Source organism: Podarcis vaucheri, assembly GCF_965113315.1.
Source record: "Podarcis vaucheri genome assembly, chromosome: 14".
In the NCBI taxonomy this organism is placed as follows: domain Eukaryota; kingdom Metazoa; phylum Chordata; class Lepidosauria; order Squamata; family Lacertidae; genus Podarcis; species Podarcis vaucheri.
The window spans coordinates 45271663-45293197 of record NC_138752.1 but is presented as its reverse complement, the minus strand read 5'-3'; the positions used below and the strand labels follow the sequence as shown (position 1 = coordinate 45293197).

The 21535-nt window shown below is 44.9% G+C and overlaps 1 protein-coding gene across 3 annotated transcripts in view; it reads left to right on the top strand.

Annotated features, from left to right (window-relative positions):
• Positions 1-17402, top strand: part of USP22 (ubiquitin specific peptidase 22) — a 102319-nt gene extending 84917 nt beyond the window's left edge. For all 3 annotated transcript variants that reach the window (XM_082199777.1, XM_082199776.1, XM_082199778.1), the window contains 5 exons: positions 5327-5453; positions 8769-8860; positions 12567-12629; positions 15137-15286; positions 16767-17402. In XM_082199777.1, coding sequence (XP_082055903.1) covers positions 5327-5453; positions 8769-8860; positions 12567-12629; positions 15137-15286; positions 16767-16809 — 475 coding nt within the window. In that variant the 3' untranslated portion in view covers positions 16810-17402. The remainder of the gene's footprint in view (positions 1-5326; positions 5454-8768; positions 8861-12566; positions 12630-15136; positions 15287-16766) is intronic.
• The last annotated feature ends 4133 nt before the right edge of the window (positions 17403-21535 follow it).

Genomic DNA, 21535 nt, shown 5'->3' with positions numbered 1-21535 from the left:
AAAGTTGGGCCACTGGGGAAGGCTTGGTGAGCTCTATGAGGCCCATTGGCTAGAGGTTTCCTGCCACTATTCCAGATGAACTTAAGCAATAACAGGCAACATGTGGCTAATAATGTAATAACATATATATCAACTTATAAAATAAATCAATATTCTGTGAACAAAATTAGAGAAGGTAGTCAATCAATATCACTAAGGCAAACAAGCCTTTCAATAGTCCCAATTCTGCAGTCATGCAATACTAGAAGCTCAAAGTGTAGATGATCACAGGAGAGAAAAGATAGGACTCTTTCATAGGAGCCCATATTCCATAGCCATCTTTGGAACAACCAGAAGCCTGTCAAAATAAATAAGTCCATATTGTTTGCAAGCAATGTTTCTGTCATTCCGATAGCCTTACAGTCTAGCAGTAATGATCAACTGCAGTTATTGGGAAAAGCTGGAAATGTACTGAAGACGGGAGCAGCAAAATCTGTCTACCAAGACAGTCTTTAGATTTTAGCTCAACAATGCAGTCCAGCGTTGCAGCTGACAGCTTCCAGAGCAGTTAAAAGAGGAAGAACCATCCTAGTTTATTCCTTACTTTAGGATTGCCAAGTCTTTCATAAAGAACTATGAAATGTATGAAGAGGATAAAGCCAGCAGGACCCATAACTTCACCTACCTTTTTGGATGCTGCCCATTGATTGCTTTGTTATGGAAAAAGAAAACATTGCTTCACCTTGCCTAACATAAGCTGCTTCTCTGTACATGTAAATGTAATGAAGACCAGCATATGAGGAGAGTCCAACAAGAAGCAAGTTTTGTTCTGGTTTCAGAGTAGGCACACTATTCCAGCGATCCTGATGATTGTACCATTGAACAATGGAGCTGAGAAATTAATCCAGGCCTAGACTATTGAATTTGTTAATCAGCTATATCTCCATCCCTTTTTGAGAAGCCACCTACTGCTCAAGGAGATTCAAAAGGTCCTTGCCAAAGAATTTGTCCAGCAACATACATGAATTTGTAGGCAATACTGCATGGAGTTTCTTGACCTCCAAATAAGGTGGTGGGTCAGAGGAGTCTTACATGTCTTAGCAAGTTCTGCATGGTTACAATCCAGGAAATTCTCCCCACTGTGTTCCGCAGCTTTCCATTTCAATAATGAGAGTGAGGAGGTGTTTCCATATATCTCCTTGGCTTAGTCCTGACATCATATTATTATTCATAGCTCGGGTTGAATGCTGCAGAAGTCCTTCTGTTTAGGCTTTCCGCATCAAGACATCACTAAGCAGTTCTCTGCTGTAGCTACAGGAAAGTCACTCCAAAGAGATGCTCCACTGCTGTATGATGGTGATTTTCTGCTTTATTCACTACTTGTGTTAGCAAACAGATATCCATACTTTCCCCTTCTGCAGGTCCCTGCTCACTTGTCAGGATTCTCAAGTGCACATTCCAAAACAAGTCATCAGATTAGTCAGTTCTATGAAATACTTGGTCTTCAGTTCTCCTCCTTCATAGTAGCTAAGAATATAAGAACAGGCCTTCTGGATAAGATTTAGGCTCCATCTAGTCCAGCACCCGATGCCCAACAATGGCTGTTGGGATGCCTCTGGAAAGCAGGCTTGAAGGCAACAGCTTTCCCCATTGTATTCCCCTGGCATCTGCTATTCAGAGGTACACAGCATCTGAACATGTGAGATTCTATTTAGTTGTCATGACTTAAAACCATATCTATACCTTTTAAGAGATCATCTGCCCTTTTAAACAGGTATCTATGCCACTATCATTACCACGTCCTATGGCAGTGGACATCAGAACTTTGCTATATAGAGAAGAGCTTCTTTAATTTTTTAAATAAATAAGTTCACACATTCTATTATGCCCCTATCGTAATAATTTTCCCCAAACTTAACCCCCCTCCCCAAATGCTTTAGTCATTACTTAGAAGGAGGTTCTCAAACTCCTAGCCATTTTAGTTACTCCCCCGTCTTTTTCCAGTGCTATAGTATCCTTTTGAGAATGGGTGACCAATGCTGTACACAGTATTTCGAATGCACCCACACCAAATACTTCTATAACAGCATTGTGATGCTGGCCACATCATCATTAGGCTTCACATGAAGCCACTTCAGCATTGGCCAGAGCAGTGGTTTTCAACCAGTGTGCCGTGGCACCCTGGGGTGCCTTGAATGATGGTCAGGGGTGCTGTGGGCAACACTGGCCTCTGTCCCTCTTTCCTTCCCTCTCTCCTGTAATGCCCACTCACATCTCTGCCTCTCAAAGGCTTTTGCACAGCTGTTTGTTGTAGCAGCCCTGCTGCTGCCGCCACTGCTGCCTCCCAAGGTGAGGTCCTGGCCTCACGTTCACCTTTGACCAGTCTCTGTTGGGCCACTAAGGCTGGGGGCATCCTCTGCCTAGGCCCCTGTGGGGCAGCATGAGGAGGCACCTCTTTGTTGGGAGCGGGGCAGCTCAGAGACCAGGGATGGCAGCAGCAGCTGCCCAGAGTACTCCCAGGTAGAGAGGAGAGGAGGCTGAGGGAACACTCCACAAGGGAGGGTGTTTGAAAAAGGGTGAGAGGCTGCCAACTCTGCAGGCAAGGGCTGACATAACTGGGCTCCTAAGCCCCACAGGGGTGCTGCAGAAAGAATGTAGTTGGTCAAGGGAGCCATGGACTCAAAAAGGTTGAAAACCTCTGGGCTAGAGAATGCAAGGAATACCAAGTTCTAGCTGGGTAAATCTAAAAACTTTGACATTCTATACCTGCCTACCTTCAGCTGAGTACATCTGGTAACTTTTGGACAAAGCAAGTTCCGTAAGACTGGTTCATGCATAACATTAAACCACAGCTTAGCTCTATGTAGACATGCCTTAGTAAGTCCGAGGGAAGTGCCAGGCTTGCACATGGAAACCTTGCTGCCACCTCCTCCTGCGCAGCCAGAAGGACAACTACTGAGATCACTTTCCATTTCAAAGATCTCATTGTTACCCATGAGCCAGGAATCATGGGTTAAAACAGACAGAGGTTAGATGCAAACTTCATACCATAAGTTATCATACTGACTTGTTTGTTATTAACCAGGAGGCTTGAATCACACGGAACACTAAGCCCAACATCTTTGAAAGCTCATCAGAAGTTGTCCTCTCAGCTGTGCAGGAAGAGGAGAAATGAGGGAGGAGCATGCAAGCCCAATGCTTTGCTCAGGCTTTTTGATACTCCTTCACATAGCACTAAATCATGTGTTACCTCAAAACTGCACTAGCACATTGCCGAAAAAGAGTAATTTTATTATATCCATCAAGTCGTTTTCTGCAGGTTCATGGGTTAACCTCATTCTCAAGTTCCACGGTGGATTGGGCGAACACGTTTCATTATTTGGGACAGTTACTTCAGAACAGAAGTACAAGTGATCAGTTTAGAGAAGGTGCTTCAGGCGTTAAGTGCACCTTGTCACATTTGCAAAATCAGAAGAGTTAAAAAAAAAATCCCTCCATATAGAAAGGGGCTCTAGTCTGGTCATCTTGACATATAAAGGGAAGGAGGAACATTCAGTGTGAGAGGCCCCATCTCTAGTCTGAAACGATACATTGCAGATGCAGGCTTTTTATTAAATTTGTATACTGCCTTTCATCCATAGATCTCAAGGTGATTCACAACATAAAAATACAAGATAAAAAACACAAAATATGTAATAAAAACAAAAGCAAACGAATAATTCCCCCCACTGTTTCATTGAGAGACGGGACTGCATCTGAGTGGTGTCTTACAGTTTGGACATTATAAAGGCTTGTGCGAGAAGCCAAGTTACAGGGAACCAGGCAGAGGGCCTTCTCGGTAGTGGCACCCACCCTGTGGAACGCCCTTCCACCAGATGCCAAAGAGAAAAACAACTACCAGACTTTTAGAAGACATCTGAAGGCAGCCCTGTTTAGGGAAGCTTTTAATGTTTAATAGACTGTTGTATTTTAATATTCTCTTGGAAGCTGCCCAGAGTGGCTGGGGAAACCCAGCCAGATGGGCGGGGTATAAATTATTATTATTATTATATATTATATGTGCTTCTTTAAAGAATGAGTCAGGAAAAGTAACAACCAAAGTAGCCTGGTTATGAAGTCGGGAATTAAAATTTCAGCAGAAGTAAATTCCAGACAAGGTAGATAAAGTTTGGTAATACTAAGCATATTTTAAAATATACTTAGGTTAAAAGAAAGGTAATTGTTGCATCTCTTTAGAAAGAGTTTGCGTGCATATGAGAAGGCAAAGGCTGTTTTAAGAAGAAGGTCATTGAGTGGAAAGTCTAAAGGAAAAAACCCCAGATGTAATCAACACCCATGTAGGAATTGTCAAGATTGTGTTTTAGTAACTACAGACTCCTTGAGCAACTGTATTTGTAAGCAGATTGGTTTGGTTCTCTGTTTATTGCAGTGTGAGTAAGTGGAAAAAATTGCAAGCATGTTGTCTTGGGTTTGTAGATTAGACCATGAAAAAGAAGCTCGAGATGAAATTTTGAAACAATTTTCCATGCTTATATGCATTATCTCTTCTTGCAGAGCACCCCTTCTCAAACACTTGTCTCTTTTGCAGGGCTGGGACTTGGGATAGAATCCCATAGAATCCCATAGTAACTACTATGGGATAGTATCCCATAGTAATAGTAGCCATGTAACCGAACACAAGCCTGCCCATCATTAACTTTGCATCACAGTTATTGCAGTAATGGGCAAGGAGAAGAGAGTTGACTTAGCCATGCAAGAGGCATCATAGTCAGTTTTTGCGGATGACCAACGGCTGGTCTCCCCTTCCTCATGGTATCCACATGGTGATAAACATCCAAATTGGAGGCTGAACCAAAATTGAATCCATGTGGTTTTAAAATTATGGTTTCATGAGTGTTAGCAGTGTGGGTAAATGTCTCCATAAAGAAACTTAAGTTTTTCATAAGGTTGTACAAAGGTCTTTGATATCAATAATTTCCCCCAATACTTTCTAAAACACTAATCTTAGTAGCAGGTCGTATGCCAAGAGCCAGTTATGTATTGGGGAACAGGATTTGAGGGCTTTTTGGAAAATTGCTGAGAAACCAAGAGCTGAAAGTGCTACCTATTCTTTTTATGGATGACCAAGTGCTAGCCTTTCTTTGATCACGGTGGCCCATTTGCTGTAAGCATCCATATTGACAGTCCTATGCATGCTTACTTGTGAGTAAGCCAGTTAATCTGATAGGACCTACTTCTGAATAAACATGCCGACAATTGTGCTGGAGATGTAAGTGGAAACTCAAGGTGCAATAGAAATGATTTACTGGTGCTGGTCGTTCACTCTTTTCTTAAAATATTTGTTTAGGTTTACGAGGCCAGAACATCTAGGAAGCAGTGCCAAAATCAAATGTAGTGGTTGCCATAGCTACCAGGAATCTACCAAACAACTCACTATGAAGAAATTACCCATTGTGGCCTGTTTTCATCTCAAAGTAAGTTACCAAATCATGATTTCAGGTAGAGAATCCTGCCCTTATAGGCTTGATAGATTTTTGGGGGGTGCCAAAGACATCTGAGTCTACATCTAAGAACCTCAAGATCTAAGGCAATAGTTCTCAGTGGATATGGCAGGAGAGGATGGCAAGTGTGGGAAGATTCAAGGACAATCAAACATTTAAGCATTTTGGTGTAGTATAGTATATAGTATCCAATTTTTTTTGTTTTGTTTTTTGCGGAGTATGGATAGATATATTTTAAAAATGAGAGCAGGCACAACTGAGGAGAATCCTAGTTGTGTTCTCCAATGTATCTCTAATAAAACATTCCGTGTTGAGCAAGCAAATCTTTATACTGAAAGAGTGGCCTAGAAAAAAAAGTTTTGAGAACCACTGATCTGATATGAAAGTCTAGTCCATCCAAGACTCTGCATGCTCAAGTCTCAGAGCCCTCTCCAAGAACAGGTGGAAAATTGGATGTGCAGCATGGTTCCCTTTGCAGCAGGATGCCTCTGCATTGGCTAGGCCATCCACAGACCTAAAATAAATACGTGGAATCTGGCCTTCTGTTGTTGCTGGGTCAAAAGAGCTACATCTTTTGACTGCCGTAATCAAAGGTTTCCAGCAGCTGGCTGTAAAATCCCTGGATTGGAGTAACCACTTCTGGTCCAGTCTCAGATCCAAAGGACCCTACTGGGCAGAGGTTTTTGCTATTGCAACTATGCTCTCTGCCTTTCATTGTGTGATTTATGCAAATGACAAGCAAACATACATGCACAATTGGGTGTCCACAAGGATGTTGGTCTGTTAAGCATTTAATGTACACCTTGCAAGGTATATGCTTTTAAAACATTCTTAACAGACCTGTGATGGGCTTCAAGTAGCTCCCAGCACTTGCCAGCATTTCCCGATACTGTAATCAGAATGTCCTGATTTTGTCATAGGATGAAGAGGAAATGCTTGTGATAGTTAGCAGATTCCACAGTAGGGAACCTGCCTTTGTATTTTTTATTTTTTTTTATTTTTTTTGCACTTTCAGGTGTATTCATAGTTGTGCAGACACCTAGTTCCCGCTTAACCTAAAGTACAGAGAAGTCTGGTTTCAAACTGAAACAGTATTCGTAGATCTGTGCTGAATTGCAGAGGAGGCTCTCTTGCCACAAGCTATTGTGCCATCCTTTCCAAAATTAAGATTTAATATTTCATGCATCAGAACAGCATTCAGACACTGGTGAAAGTAATTTTGCTAAATTCCACCAGCTGTTTAATTATGAAACTGTAAGTTATTTGTAGCTTAACTAATGATAACAAAGTCATTATGAGGGGCATATGTTCTGACAGTGTTAATAATGCTGTGAAAAAAGATGAGGAGAAATGCAAAAGGATATCTAGTCCATGTGATTCTTCTTCTTTTTTAAACAGCCTGATCTGTTGCTAGGGAATTGTTATGGTGCTGTAAGCTGCGAATAATTAACAAAGAGTGTAAATAGGACAGGAGTTCCGAGAAATGGAGAGAGGTGCCACCTTCTTAAAGAACAGTTCATTCATCTTTTTGCTCCCTGCTCTCATTCTTCTGTGGCATTCTGCTTAAATGATGATGAAAGTGTGGCGCTTATCACACTTCCCATTGTCTCAGAAATTAATCTCTCCTTGTCTCTTTCTTTCCACCTTCCTTTTCTGTTTATTTCTTGTCAGGATGTGGCACTTCAGTATGGAGAATTCTCTGTTTTTCTTTCCCTTTTTTGGCTTCGTTTCCCCCCTTACTGATACTGAAGTAAACCTTTAATTATAAGCCAATACAGACACACTGGGTAGCACCTGGGCTATTGTCTATTAAAATTCAACCCTTGTCAAAAAACAAATGGTTTGATTGATTGATTGATTGATTTCTATATACTCTGCTTTCTCATTGCAGTATCCACAGGAACACTATTATTTTATTTAATATACCCCACCCATCTACACTCTGAGCAGCTTACAGCATATATAAAAACATAGTAAAACATCAAGAATTAAAAACTTCCCGATAGCAATTAAACTTTCAAAACCAGAGATGGGAGCAATTGATGAAAACCTAGAGAACCAGATCAGCTTATTAAAACTACTCAACCCAATAGGTTGAATGCCTTTGAGAATAAAATAACCTTTAGCAGACAGCAGAAGGTCAAGAGAGAGGGAGCCAACTGAACTTTTCAGGGAAGAGAATTCCATAATTTGGGCACAGTCACACAGAAGACCCTCCCGTGTGTTCCAGCCAAACATGCCTTTGCTATTGTTGAGATGTGGAAAAGAGTCTCCCCTGCAGATCTTAGAGTGAGCAGAGTCATAAGGGAGTAGCTGATCCTTTAAGTTATCCTGTGTCCAGTTTAAGGCTTTAAAATCTAGGATTTTGAATTGTACCCAGAAGCAAATTGGAAGCCAATGCAGCTGCAGGTCAGTTGAGCGTTGCTTGTTCCCAAGGGCTGATACTCAACAAAACTCCTGCTGCCTCACTCCGGACCAGCTGATGTTTCTGTAGAATTTTCAAAAGCAATGATCATTGCAGTAATCCAGCCTGCTCATTAATATTCATAACGGGAGAAGCATCTACACAAACGTGTGAATGGCAGACCAACCGTCTGTTCTATTCCCAAGACTTGTATTATGAAGCCGGTGCTGCTCTTCTCACTGGCAGAGGGGCAGGGGGAGCGCATCGCCCCCGGCACTATCGGGGAGGGGGGTACTATTGCGGCCGCCCCCTCGGACACGCGCTGTGCATACCCCACCATGCTGGGCACCAGGCCCCCGGGACACACACCAGCCATGCCCCTGCCTGTTCTACGCCCCCGGTGCCAGAGCATGCAGCTTCGCCACTGGCTCTCGTCTCCTTGACCTGTGTATCTGAGATGAAACAGATGCTTGATTACAGTGAATGACTTCTTACTAGCTTGTTGAATGGGTGAAACTTGGATTGCTGGCCCCGGCACTTGATAAACGATAAATTCAAATTGTCATTATTGACCTAATGATTGAGATCTTAAAGATGTATCATCTTTCCTTGCATGCTAAAGGTTGTATATTGCAAGTCTGTACGCTTTGTTGCACAGACTTGAATTGTACATAGGCCGTTGCGTTTTGTTATCGTCCGTCACAATTCCTGCTGGAAAAAGAGACGCTACAGAAACATTGTGGAAATAGAATGCGGCTTGCTCATTTGATCTCACCTTTTCAGTAGTTTACTCCTACTGTCCGCTGGTTTGACTTGGGTAGATAGAAATGATACTATCCAGTGAGATGTGCTTACATAAGTCATGCTTAATTTCTTTATTCTAGCGGTTTGAACACTCAGCCAAACTGAGACGAAAGATCACTACATATGTCTCCTTTCCGCTGGAGCTGGACATGACGCCTTTCATGGCCTCCAGGTATGTTCCAGGGCCTGTTCTTGTGAGAAAGCATTCTCGTGTGGGGAGACGGTTTAAAAAGAGTTTTGGAACCCCTTCTGTGGAACAGCACGCAGAAAGAAATGAGTAAATGTCGCTTTCCGGTTGGAAACTAGTTGCAGCATGATTTGGTTACTGGGGTTTTTATGGTGGTGAAATTTAAACTTATTTCAAAACTTGATTAAGTGAAAGTACTCCTGAACTGAAAGGAGTCTGATTCAGCCCCCGCCCCCCCCCCCGCCCCGCTTTCCTTAAGGCATAGATGTCATTCAGGTCATTTAAATAAAATATCAGTACCTAAACTTCCACTTGTGGAATACTTGGTTTAGCTTTAATCCTAATTAACCAAGATATATTCTCTCTTCCTTGATGCTTCTGTTTGCTGGAATACTTTAGGGAGAGGCATGTTCACAAATTACTCCTGCCATACAAGCTCAGGCTAATAAGTTGTTAGACACGTCAAAATATACTTGCCCCATAGGAAGTGAAAGTTAAACTCTTTTTAGTGGCAGCTGACACTTGTTGTCTACTACTGACAATTTCAAAGCCATTTCCTGAAGAAGTAGATAGAAACTTTGCATTTTAAAACTAGTCAGTGTTTTGATACTTAAGTTCACATAAATCTTTGGGTTCCTATTCCTATTTTACTAAAATAACATTTTAGATGTTAGCTAACATATCTATCGTAAGTTTGAAATTATTGGTTTCTCTACCCCTTACATAGGGAGCTTTATTAATTAGTTTCACTGGTGAAACAGAGTAATCCAATTGCCATAGTCGAAAACATAAAATATGCTAATGAACAAGAGCAAGTGTGGTTCAGCAGTGTAAAGAGAGCTAATGCAATTAAGGTTTTCTTTTCAGTGAAGAATTGGATTAATTTTCTCTTCCTTTCAGTTTTGGGATTTCCACAGAAGTATCCTTAGTCTTAGATTGTCATGAAATCTGTCATGGATGATCTCAACACAAAAGGCTTCCCAGGGCTCCTTTCTTTAGCAAAGCATCAAATATATGACAACATTGTGATTGGATAATGAGAGAGGCATGTTTGGAGTGGATAGAGCCATCCATTGGCCATCCTGCTGAACTGCTTTTACCTATCATAAAAGAAGAAATCTAAATGAGTGTAAATTGGTCAAAACTATATTTTCCACCCTTACAGCACCTGTCGTTTCCAGACAGTACAAACAACATCCAACTCTGATTCTGTGGTAATAACAGAGCACCCTGGGAACCTCTTGAGGCCTATATTTACCACAAGGGTGGCTAGTGAGTGGACCGCCAGATGCAGCTTGACTTCAGCTCCCATCATCCATGACCATTGGCCATGCTGGCTTGTCCTGATGGGAATTGTAATCCAACATCTACAGATCTTCCCAAATGCCCTGGGGGAAACCCACTGTGTGCTTTTTAGAATTTACCGTATTTTTCGCCCCATAAGACGCACTTTTTCCCCTCCAAAAATGAAGGGGAAATGTGCCTGTGTCCTATGGGGCGAAGGCAGGCTTTTGCTGAAGCCTGGAGAGCGAGGGGGGTCGGTGCGCACTGACCCCTCTCGCTCTCCAGGCTTCAGGAAGCTCTGCGCAACCCTCGGGAGACCGGCTCCAAGGGTTGCGCAGAGCTGCCTGCAGTCCTGGGATCAGCGCAGCTTTGTGCGGCCACCGGGAGCGGGGCGCTAAGTACCGCCCCGCTCCGGATGGCGGCACAGAGCTGCCTGCCGTCCCGGGATCAGCGCAGCTCTGCGCGGCCACCGGGAGCCGGGGGGCGAAGCTCCGCCCCGCTCCCGGTGGCCGCGCAGAGCTGCCTGCAGTCCTGGGACCAGCGCAACTCTGCGCCACCATCCGGAGCGGGGCGCTAAGCTCCGCCCCGCTCCCGGTGGCCGCGCAGAGCTGCCTGCAGTCCTGGGACCAGCGCAGCTCTGTGCCACCATCCGGAGCGGGGCGCTAAGCTCCGCCCCGCTCCCGGTGGCCGCGCAGAGCTGCCTGCAGTCCTGGGACCAGCGCAGCTCTGCGCCGCCATCCAGAGCGGGGCGCGAAGTCCCACCCTGCTCTGGATGGTGGCGCAGAGCTGCCTGCCCATCGCCAGCCCCACAAGCTCGGGGGACAGCGGGGAGGCAGAGCGTGCCTTCCCACTGTTCCCCGACCTGGTTCTTCCAGCCCCGCACCTGGGGGGGGGAATAATTTTTTTTTTCTTTATTTCCCCCCCAAAAAACTAGGTGCGTCCTATGGGCTGGAGCGTCCTATGGGGCGCAAAATACGGTAACTTCAGGATGCTTCCATGTGACTCCAGTCCACATTCTGGATATGGAGCAGTCCTTCCCCCTCCCTCAAAGATAAGGAGGGGACATTACCTGTAAAAAAAGGCTGTACTTTGGCCTCAAGCATTTTATCTCCCAGACACACATATCCTCATCAGACGGTTCGTTATGTCAGGTGCATTTCACTTACCTGTGCTTGCTTTTTTAAAAAATGAAATCATTACGTTGATTAGTTTTTACATAGGCAGTCTGAAATCTGGCATTGTCCCTTTGAAAATCACCATGGGGCATTGGCATGAATTTCTATCCCCGGTCTGTAAAACCTTTGACTTTTTCTTTCTTTCTTTTTTGAAGCAGTGTTAGCCTTTTTAGTGTGTCCCATCTTCTCCATCAGCAAGAGGTTTATAAGTCAACATGCTGGGGCGGATGGGAACTATAATCTAGAGGTCACCAGGTAGGCAAAGGCTGTTCTAGGGTCTTAGCCTTCACTGTCCATCTCAGTTTTGTAAGGCAAAAGCTTTGGTGAGCAGAGCAAGCATTGGAAATAAATGGGCACATTATGATTTCTCCCCCTGCCCTGCCGATTAAGAGGCGGCTTTATTCTGATTGGCTGAGATCACTGTGGGCCCAGGAGTAGACTTGGTTCCCACCCTGGTAGTGCTCCTTTGTTTCCTCTGTATAGGCAGCCCCCCTGTTTATGCACGTTCAATACACACAATATACGCACATTGCAGTGAACCTGGAAGTGACCCAGAAACGTCATAAAGATGTCTGTGAAACGTCACTAAAAGGGCAGTACAGGGACGGGGTGGGGGTGTCGCTGAGTGTTTGCAGGCTTTTTCAATGGGTTTCAGTTATATGTGATTTCACCAACGTGTGCAGTACCTCGGAACGGAACCCCCGCATAAACAGGGGGCGGCTGCCTGTATAGGGAAATGATTTCTCATTCATTCCGGGGGGGGGGTAAAGTATTGCCCATATGTAGCACAATGCCTTCCATCCTCAACCCTAAGTTGTGCAACCCTCAATGGCAGAGATCATACAGAAAGGTGTAACACAGAGAGAGAGAGAGAGGGAGAGGTGGAGAGAGGTGTACAGGTCCTTGCAGTACACAAACCCTCCCACACAGCCCACCAGTCACAATAGGTGTTTTTTTATTAGTACTGCAAATACCAAGTTCTGTTGATACATGGGTAGGTGATGCCAGTTCCAGATGGCTGTTTATATTAAGCCCCCTGCCTCCTCCTTTTGAGAAGCATCTTCATAAGTACGAACGAAGATTTTTTTAACCCTCTTATATGATGTACACCTTATAAATACAAATAAACGTTTGGAATCTACTCTGTTGAGAGAAACCAAGGAACTATTTACAACCCTTTGTCTTTTTAAATGATTCTGAATATTTGTGTGTGTTTTTGTTTTTTGCTGTAGTAAAGAGAGCAGAATGAATGGGCAGTACCAGCAGCCGGCAGATAGTCTAAACAATGATAATAAGTAAGTAGTATTGAATTCTGTGGCTCTCCCTCTTGGATGAGATGGACTAGAAATCTGTTCTGTATCCTGCAGAGGTGTAGAAAGGCGTGGGTGTGTTGAGCATGTAGCATTATATACCAGCCCTGATAATAAAAATCCAAGAGCTAGGTCTTATGCTTCAGTTTGCTTCTGTTCCTTTTCCGTTTGCCTCCTCTGCCATTGCCACCTACCAAATTCTACAGTTGGCTCCAAATCCTTCTATCAGCTATGTAATTTTAGCATCTGTACTGTATCTGCCTCTACCACTATTGTCTACCCACTAGCTCAGGGGTCAGCAAACTTTTTCAGCAGGGGGCCAGTCCACTGTCCCTCAGACCTTGTGGGGGGCCGGACTATATTTTGAAAAAAAAATAATGATGATGCAAGAGCACCACGAGCCCCGGTGGCTGCTTACCTGTGTTTTGCGAGCGGCAGGGGCTGGCGGCAGCAGAGGGACGATGAGCAGCGTGCAAAAGGGCTCCAGAGAGGGGCTGCTTAAAATAGCGGCCACTTGAGCACTACTGCTGCTGGCACCAGCAAAGCCCAGCCCCCTTCCTCCTCTAGGCAGGGCGGGGAGAAGCCAGGAGGAGGGAGGGAGGAGGCGGCGGCATCGCCGTGTGAGGAAGAGGGAAAGAACACGTGTGCTGGCTTCTCCCCGGATCATCCACGAGCCGGATCCAGAAGGCAGTTGGGCCTGATCTGGCCTTCGGGCCTTAGTTTGCCCACCCATGCACTAGCCCAATGACTGACCTACTCCTCTAAAGCAAGGGTTTGCACTGTTGACCACCAGAGCAATGCAACTACAGCTGCTATTCCCAGATTTAAAAGGTGAAAGGAAAGCAGTGTAAATGGGTAGAGACTGGTATCTGCAAGTGACAGGCTAAGCTGGGTGCATCGTTATACTTCTTTGTGTAAAATGAATCTTGGCCTCTGTGCTTCCCTAGCTGCAGTGGTGTAGCGTGGGTTCTCAGCACCCGGGGCAAGGCAAGTAATTTGCGCCCCTTAACCCGTGGATTTTAGCACTCGAGTCTCTTCCGCGCCCCCCCCCCCGATGTTGCGCCAGGTGCGGCAGGCCCCCCCTGCACCCCCCACACTACGCCACTGCTCCCACCACAAGTCTTCAGGACAGCCATCCGAAGGCTGGCGCGGGGAGAAGGTCTCTCCGCCCCACCGCCAGGCTTCGGAGGAGCCTTCCGAAGGCTGGTGGTGGGGCGGAGAGACCTCCTCCCGCCGCCAGGCTTCGGAGCAGCCTTCCGCTTAATTCCCAGCGAGCAATTAGCAGGCTCGCTCCACCTCCTCCTCCTCCCGGCTTTGCTGCTGCTGCTGCGTGGCTCTTTTCCTCCACCGACGGCGCGCTGCGCCTTGGAGAGGTTCCCGCTTCCTCGAGGGGGGCCGGCCAAACACGCCCCCCCAAATGTTGCGGCCGGCACCCCTGGCACCCCCCACGCTACACCACTGTCTAGCTGTGGATTGTAGCCAATGTTAATCCCACTCGAAACCAACTCATTTTAAGCCCATTATCAACAATGCAAAGAGGTGAATGCTTTTGATACAGGATGTGAGGTTGTGCTCTTTGGAGAACCTTATTACAAATAAGCATTATCTGTATTGCTTAGAATTGTTGCAGTAGTTATAATTCACCTCACAGGTTGCCTCTCATAGCGTGGGGGGGGGCTGTGAAAAATAATTAACTTAAAATGTGTGTCGCCTCAGTTTATTAATGTTCGTTAGAAGCCATAGCAAGAAATAGCACCTCATTCTTTAGGGGCAATATTCCTCTTAACTGCTATATGTTGGGAGCAACCCAGGCATCAATGTTGGTGGGTCTAGTGCGGCCAGGTGAGCAAAATGCTGATTTTCTGCCAGGTAGGCAGTCTGGGATACGAAACCAGACAAGCACATAGGTTAGTCTGACAACAACTTGACCTTCTCTCTGGAGATAATTTGGTATATTATTGTGGAATTCTAGGCCCAAGTAAAATTCCTTGCGCCATCAGATAATCTCTGCAGCAGCTCCCATTTCTGGAAACTGCAATGGCAATGCAGAGGGTGAGATGCTTGAGTCCATTTACTTCAGCCCATAGTTGAAGACCCAGACCCCTTACACATGGAGACCTTGTGCCACCATGTCCTGTTTTATGCGTTTCCCAGAGTCATTCAGTTGGCCACTGTAGGAGAGTAAGTGCTGTGCTGACCTAATTTTGCATGGATTAACAAGTCAGTGCTGAAGTCTTCTAATGTGTACTACTTACAAGGAGACTTTTGAGAGTTATATTCCACATCATATCTCTTATTAATAGTTGTTCTTATAGTTTTGGTTTCAAACGCTTGGCATTTCCCAAAGTTCCGGGTGCAGAGCACAGGAAGCACCCTTGTGGATATGCCCCGCTTTTGCAAGTATTTTATAAAGACTCAAGTAACATTGATTGAAATAGCTGCTGCATTTCCTCTTGACCTAAGTGCTTTCTCCCAACTTGTTTTGCCACCAGGTATTCCTTGTTTGCAGTAGTTAATCACCAAGGAACCCTGGAGAGCGGGCACTATACCAGCTTCATCCGGCAACACAAGGACCAGTGGTTCAAATGTGACGACGCCATCATCACCAAGGCTAGCATTAAGGATGTACTAGACAGCGAAGGGTACGTCTTGAGCAAAACACAGAGGAGGGCAGCCTCCTGTTTAAGCCACAAAATGCCATTTTCGATCATTTCCTTTTCGGTACATTCATGAAGTGTAAAGTGCAGCAGACTCCAGATGAGGAGAAATGGAGAGGAACCTGTGCAGTCAGATTTCAGGCTGACCTTTTGGATACACTCACAAGGGACAGGCAGCAGGGATTCTAGCGCCTTTCCCTTACATATGTTGTCTTGGGTTGAGCTTGTTCTGTCCAGCAGAATCCAAACTGCATACTCGACGGAACTTAAAAGGTTGTGCGCAGGGAACCTAATAAAGGTCCCTATATATAAACTCTGCAATTTGTCAAGAATGCAGAAGCCACGCCCCCCAGATGCCAAAAGTCATACCCTGCCCCCTTTTGTTAATAAGATTCTGATGCACATTGATCACATGCGTTTGCAAGCTTGTCTTTGCAGCTGATGTCAGTAGAAATTGTATTTTTGTGTGTGTTTGGCTTTTTAAAAAATTAAAGCTGAAAGCTGCACTTTGCAGACCTGTGACATACAAAGCCCTCTGTACAAGACACCCAGGGGTTGCCACTCTCCATGTCACATCCAGGGCCTGTAACTGGTTTGGCATATGATTCTTGCCACTATCCATTGCTAGATGTTGTTAAGGCTGCAAAATATTGTGATGTTGTTTATCACTGTAGATCTGCATTCTATTTTGGGGGGTGGATTGAGTGGGGGTGGAGAAGCATGACAGTTTGAAATCTGGAGTTGCCTCCGCTTCTGGCATTCCACGCTCTTGGCTATGATAAGATTGATCCCATCATCCTGTTCTTGTTTTCTTAATTACACCTGACATTTTCTCCCCACTGCTTGCTTAAAGGGTAGATGTGTGAGCTTGCAAGTTTTTAAAAAAGAACTCATTTGAAATCTTGGGAACGGTCTCCTCCGAAGGCAGGCGTTTTTTACTCTCTCGGTATCTCTCAAAGTGAATCCTTGAGCTGGTTTTTAATTCAGAAATGTTGTACCACGGCTTTTAGAGGTTTGAGAAATGCTGGTTATTTATCCAGAGTGAAACAACTGTAGAGACCAGAAGCCTGATGGCCACAATGTTAACCATCTGGATGCCCCCTATTGGCTTAGCATCATCATTTGTGTAGCTCGCCCTGTAGGCCTCCTTTCTGGGTACCAAACTAGACCAGTCTCTGCATTAAGCAGTCTAGTGCAGATCCAGAATAGAATGGGCACATACCATGATGAGTCATTGGCTTTAAATTATTTAGAGATTCACAGTATGACCACGAAAGAGAGCTAGCGTCGCTGCCTCCCTGGAATAATTCCTGCCTTGTGAGAAGTAGTCCTGCTTTTAACATGGCAGAGAGAGAGAGAGAGAGAGAGAGAGAGAGAGAGAGAGCTGTATGGGAATGTCAGTCAGCTGCTGCAGACAGCATTAAAATGGTGCTTTGTCCTTCCTCTTTTTGTCATCTTCCTGCAGATATTTGCTGTTCTATCACAAACAGTTCCTGGAGTACGAGTAGCCTTCTTCAGCAGCTCAAGAGAGAAATGAAAGGAAGTGAAATGAATGGCAGCCTTCTGAAAAGACACACAAACCTACCTGAAATGAAAAGACACCCATTCGACATCTAGCACTGAGCTGCGACAGGACCTGCTTGCCGCTGGCTCGTGGCCTAGAGGAGTAAGAAACGAACAATGTCCATCGTGTACGCAGTCCTGCAGGGACAGAAGAGGGGGGGAATGTAAAAGAGGCTACAGTCAGTGACTTTGAAAGAAGAAATATAATAACGCAAAGATTGCTCTGGGTGGGGAAAATAGGAGCAGAGGAATCCAAGCGCTGGCACATCTCCCTCCGTTCCTCCAAAATGTGTGTGGGAAGGCCGGGGGGTGTACTCTCATCTCCATAAAGCATCTTCTCCATTGGTGCTTCAGCTCCAACTGACCAATCATACAACAGTTATAATTAAAAAAAAAAAAGTCCAAGCCCATTTTTTTTATGCCTATGGGTCTGAAAGCAGTAAAATGGAGGAGAATTGGGACGACGCAATGATATGGACTTTGCAAGTACCTTTTTATTTGTGAATTTTAGTTATTAAATAAATACAGTATGAAATTACTGGGCTCTTTGTTTTTCGGCAAGCATTAAAAGGAAGTCCGGAAATGCGGAACCGAAGTCGCGATGCTATGCGAGGCTTCCCAGCATGCCTCCTCCTGCTGCTGCTACTGCACAGGTAACCTTCTGACACCTTGGGACTGCTCATCAAAAGTGTCAGCACTGATTCTTTTTCTGTCTGAGCCCCCCCTTTTTTTGTTTTCTATAAATAGCTATTTTCTTAATTTCCACACCCTTTTGTTCACCCTCCCCACGAGAATGAAATTCATATTTGCAACCATCAGTAAAATGAATGAATTGGCGTGTTTATACTGTAAAAGTGGTCTTGATTGTTTATTTTTTTGTGGGGGGCGGGGAACCTGGGGATTAAGTTGGAATTCTCTGGACGGTGTTGTTGTTGGGTCTTTTTCCACCCTCTCAAAGAAATACTGCACTCGGGAGACACTTGGAATCGAAAAACCTGCCATCTGCTAACTCTGGTAACTGGGTGCCACTGTTGCAATTAATTTTCAACTATTGGACACCTCTGTCTCAACACCAGACACTAAGTAAACAAAGGATTTCCCCACTTGCTCTGCTTTTATTGGTCCCTTATCTCTCAGATATATTAATTTTCTCATACATCACTCCCATTCTGTATACAAAGCCTCCTGGCTTTGTCATTACCTCCCAAAAGCCCAGGAGCTTGCTTGCTTGCTTCTGCCTTGTCACAAACGTGTTTATGTTCTTCCCCCACCCTCTGCTTCCTTCTCCCCCCTACTTACTGTCTAGACACTGGCTGGGAGTCCACATGGGCTGTATATTTTATAACCCAGAGGTGGGGCTGCGTTTGATTTGCTGCTTATGGAGAAAGGGGCTTTCTTGCCTAGTAAAAAACAAAAAAACCCTTCTTTTGGTGTGGGTGGGTGTGGTTTTTTAAAAAAAGAAAGATCTGTACACAATAGCAAGAGTGAATGGTTTTGTAACCTCTTTTCCATTTACAATCACTTTCGCATTCTGTGAGTAAAGAAACACTTTTAAAGGGCCCGCTGATAGTGCTGGGGTGCCAGCTAAATTTCTATAAAAATCTCCTAACTTTTTATTTTGAAGGCTGCTTCCTGCTTTTAAAACAACAAGCCCATCATTTATACAAAGCCTTTGGGGGGGGGAGAATCCAACCATTCAGCATTCAGAGATTGTTACCAAATTCTGCAGTCTTCTAGCACATGTAGAACAAGTGTTGTGTGTATTAAGACCCAACTTCCCCACCCTCGTGCCCTCCAGCTGTTTTTAGACTACAACTCCCATCAGCTCCTGCCAGCACAAATGCTGACTGAAGCTGATGGGTATTGTAGTGCAAAAACGAGATGAAGGGTGTGGAAGCTTGGTCGAGATGGATCCTGGATCCCATAACATTTGGTGGGAGAGAAAGGGTAGTAAATTCACTGATCCAGCTTTTGCATGTTCCCTCCAAAATGGGATCCTGCGGCACACGGAGAAGCAGAGCAGTCCTGTGCGATGAGAGCAGATCGTTGGCACGAGCTGGAAGTACACAAGGATTTCTCTAGGAAGAGGTGAGTACAACTCAGGTGTCAGACTAATGGGCAAGACACTTGCTTCCATTCTCATGAGCCTCTGGCCTGTGCTTGTCTCGTGGGGTTTTCTCATGCTCTTGGAAGATGAATTAAAAAAGAGAACAAGGGGACTTCTGCTGCTGCTTTTCTTATTTCCGGTTCTGAAGATAAAGTATGATTGGTACTTCCATTCAAAGTTAGATCATGTCCTTGTCCAAGTTTTTAAAGCTCTGTTTTGAGGAGCCCTGTGCTATTTAAGAAAGATTACTAGGAGCCCCTCATGTGAAGTTCTGGGGCTATTTTCAAGTGCATATCACCATTTTCAAGTGCATATCACCATGTACAGATTACGTAGAAATCCCAAAAGATGCCCTGACTTAGAGAGCTGGCTGATTATTGTAATGCCGCCCTCCTTATTCCTTTTCAATAATGCAGCAAGCTTGCAGTGGAAGAGGAGTTCTCGGCCTACTGCTTCCTGCCCAACACTGGAGCTCAAGCTGCATTAAAGTGGAAAAAATAATAATAGAGGTATGGCACCCCCTTGTGGTTGAATGATACATAGGATCTCTCTCTCCATTTCCAAGCTCTCTATATTTACTGTCAGATGTCAAAACAATTGATTTTTTAAATCATTGCTTAGGCAGAAGTGGATGTGATCATTAACCCCTGCATGCATCCTTGATGCTTGCAGTGTAATAACCAGGAAAAACCAGCTGCAAATACCTTCCCGCCGCAGCAGTACCTATTTATCTACTTGCACTGGCATGCTTTCGAACTGCTTGGGTTGGCAGGAGCTGGAACAGAGCAATGGGAGCTCACCCTGTTCAAACCACCGACCTTCTGATTGGCAAGCCCTAGAGGCTCAGTGGTTTAGGCCACAGCGCCACCCACATCCCATAAGACGGCTTGCCAGCACTACACGTGAGAAGGATCTAGGAGTCTTAGTTGACCACAAGCTTAACTGAGTCAACAGTGTGATGAAACAGCAAAGAAAGCGAATGCTATTCTAGACTGCATCAACAGGAGTATACCGTGTTTACGCAAATCTGATGCGCACCTCAATTTTCAAAACCTTGAAGCCAAAAAAGTATTTGCTTGCATCATCAAATCTAATGTGCACCCTAATTTTCGTGAAGTAGTTTGGCCAAAAAAGGTGCACAGTATTCGAGTAAATATGGTAGTTTCCTGATCAAGGGAAGTAACAGTGCCATTCTATTTTGCCTTGGTTAGAGCACACCTGAAGTACTGAATCCAGTTCTGGGCACCACAATTTACTAAGGTTATGTGGAAGCTGGAATGAGTGCAGAGGAGGGCAAGCAAGATGATCAAGGGTCTGGAAACCAAGCCCTATGAGGAATGGTTGAGGGAGCTGGATATGTTTAGCCTGGAGAAGAGGAGAGCTGGATATGTTTAGCCTGGAGGGAGGAGATACGGTAGCCATCTTCAAATAACTAATGGGAAGATGGAGTAAGCTTGTTTTCTCCTCTGGAGGATAGGTCCTGATCCAATGGATAAAAGTTGCAAGGAAGGAGATTCTGACTAAACATCAGGAAGAACTTTCTGACAGTACGAGCTGTTGGACAGTGGAATGAACTCCCTTTGGAGGTGGTGGACTCTCCTTCCTTGGAGGTTTTTAAGCAGAGATTGGGTGGCCACCTGTCATGGATGCTTCAGCTGAGATTCCTGCCTTGCAGGGGGTTGGACTAGATGACCCTCGGGATCCCTTCCAACTCAACAATTCCATGATTCTAGGATGCCACATTCCACTTCCCAGGGCTACAAGTTATAGAATTCCCTACAAAGAAAGATTGATTGTCAAACTACTCTGGAAATCATAGTCCTAGGAGGGGAATAACGGCCTCTCCTAACAACTCTGCAGTCTTACCTCCTGGAATCCTTTGGGGAAAGCCATAGCTCTTTAAAGTGGTTTGATTCTGCTTTAAATGTATGGTGCGAATGTGACCCAATGTCAAACATAACATGGAGGAAGGAGAACTATTTGTCATCTTCCAATGGGTCACTTTAGCGAGATCACCAAAAAAAACCCCACAACCCACCCTTAAAATATATTGTGCAATCCCTTTTTTATAAGCATGTTTTAATTAATTTGAGGTTACCTTTTGGCCTTTTTATGTTCCAACTCTTCTGTTTATGTTGTGCTTTTCAAATGCAGGTGGTGGAGAAGTGATGTTTAGCTCAGTCTCTTCCAACCCCCTCCCCCCCTCCAGTTTATCATTATTTTGAAAGCACTTCTTGACAACAAGCTGTGCCCATTTGAAATTCGGACAATACAGGCTGCATTGTCTCTTTTAGCATCGTGGGCTTCTCCTTCCAGCCCGCCGCACAGTGAGCGCTGGAAGAAAGAGTTGCCATCCTAACATCCGCTCACATGTATGGGCAGTGCTATTGCTCCGGTTGCCTGGTAACCAGGGGGAGGCCTGCCCGAGGGTGAGCGGATGCTGAATTAAATAGCATCTCGGGTTGGTCGGTCTCAACGCTACTTTCTGCTTGCTGTCAGGGGCAGGCTGGGAATGTGTTTTATTTACAACTGATGGATCAACTTGTCTTTGTTCTGCTGGGGAG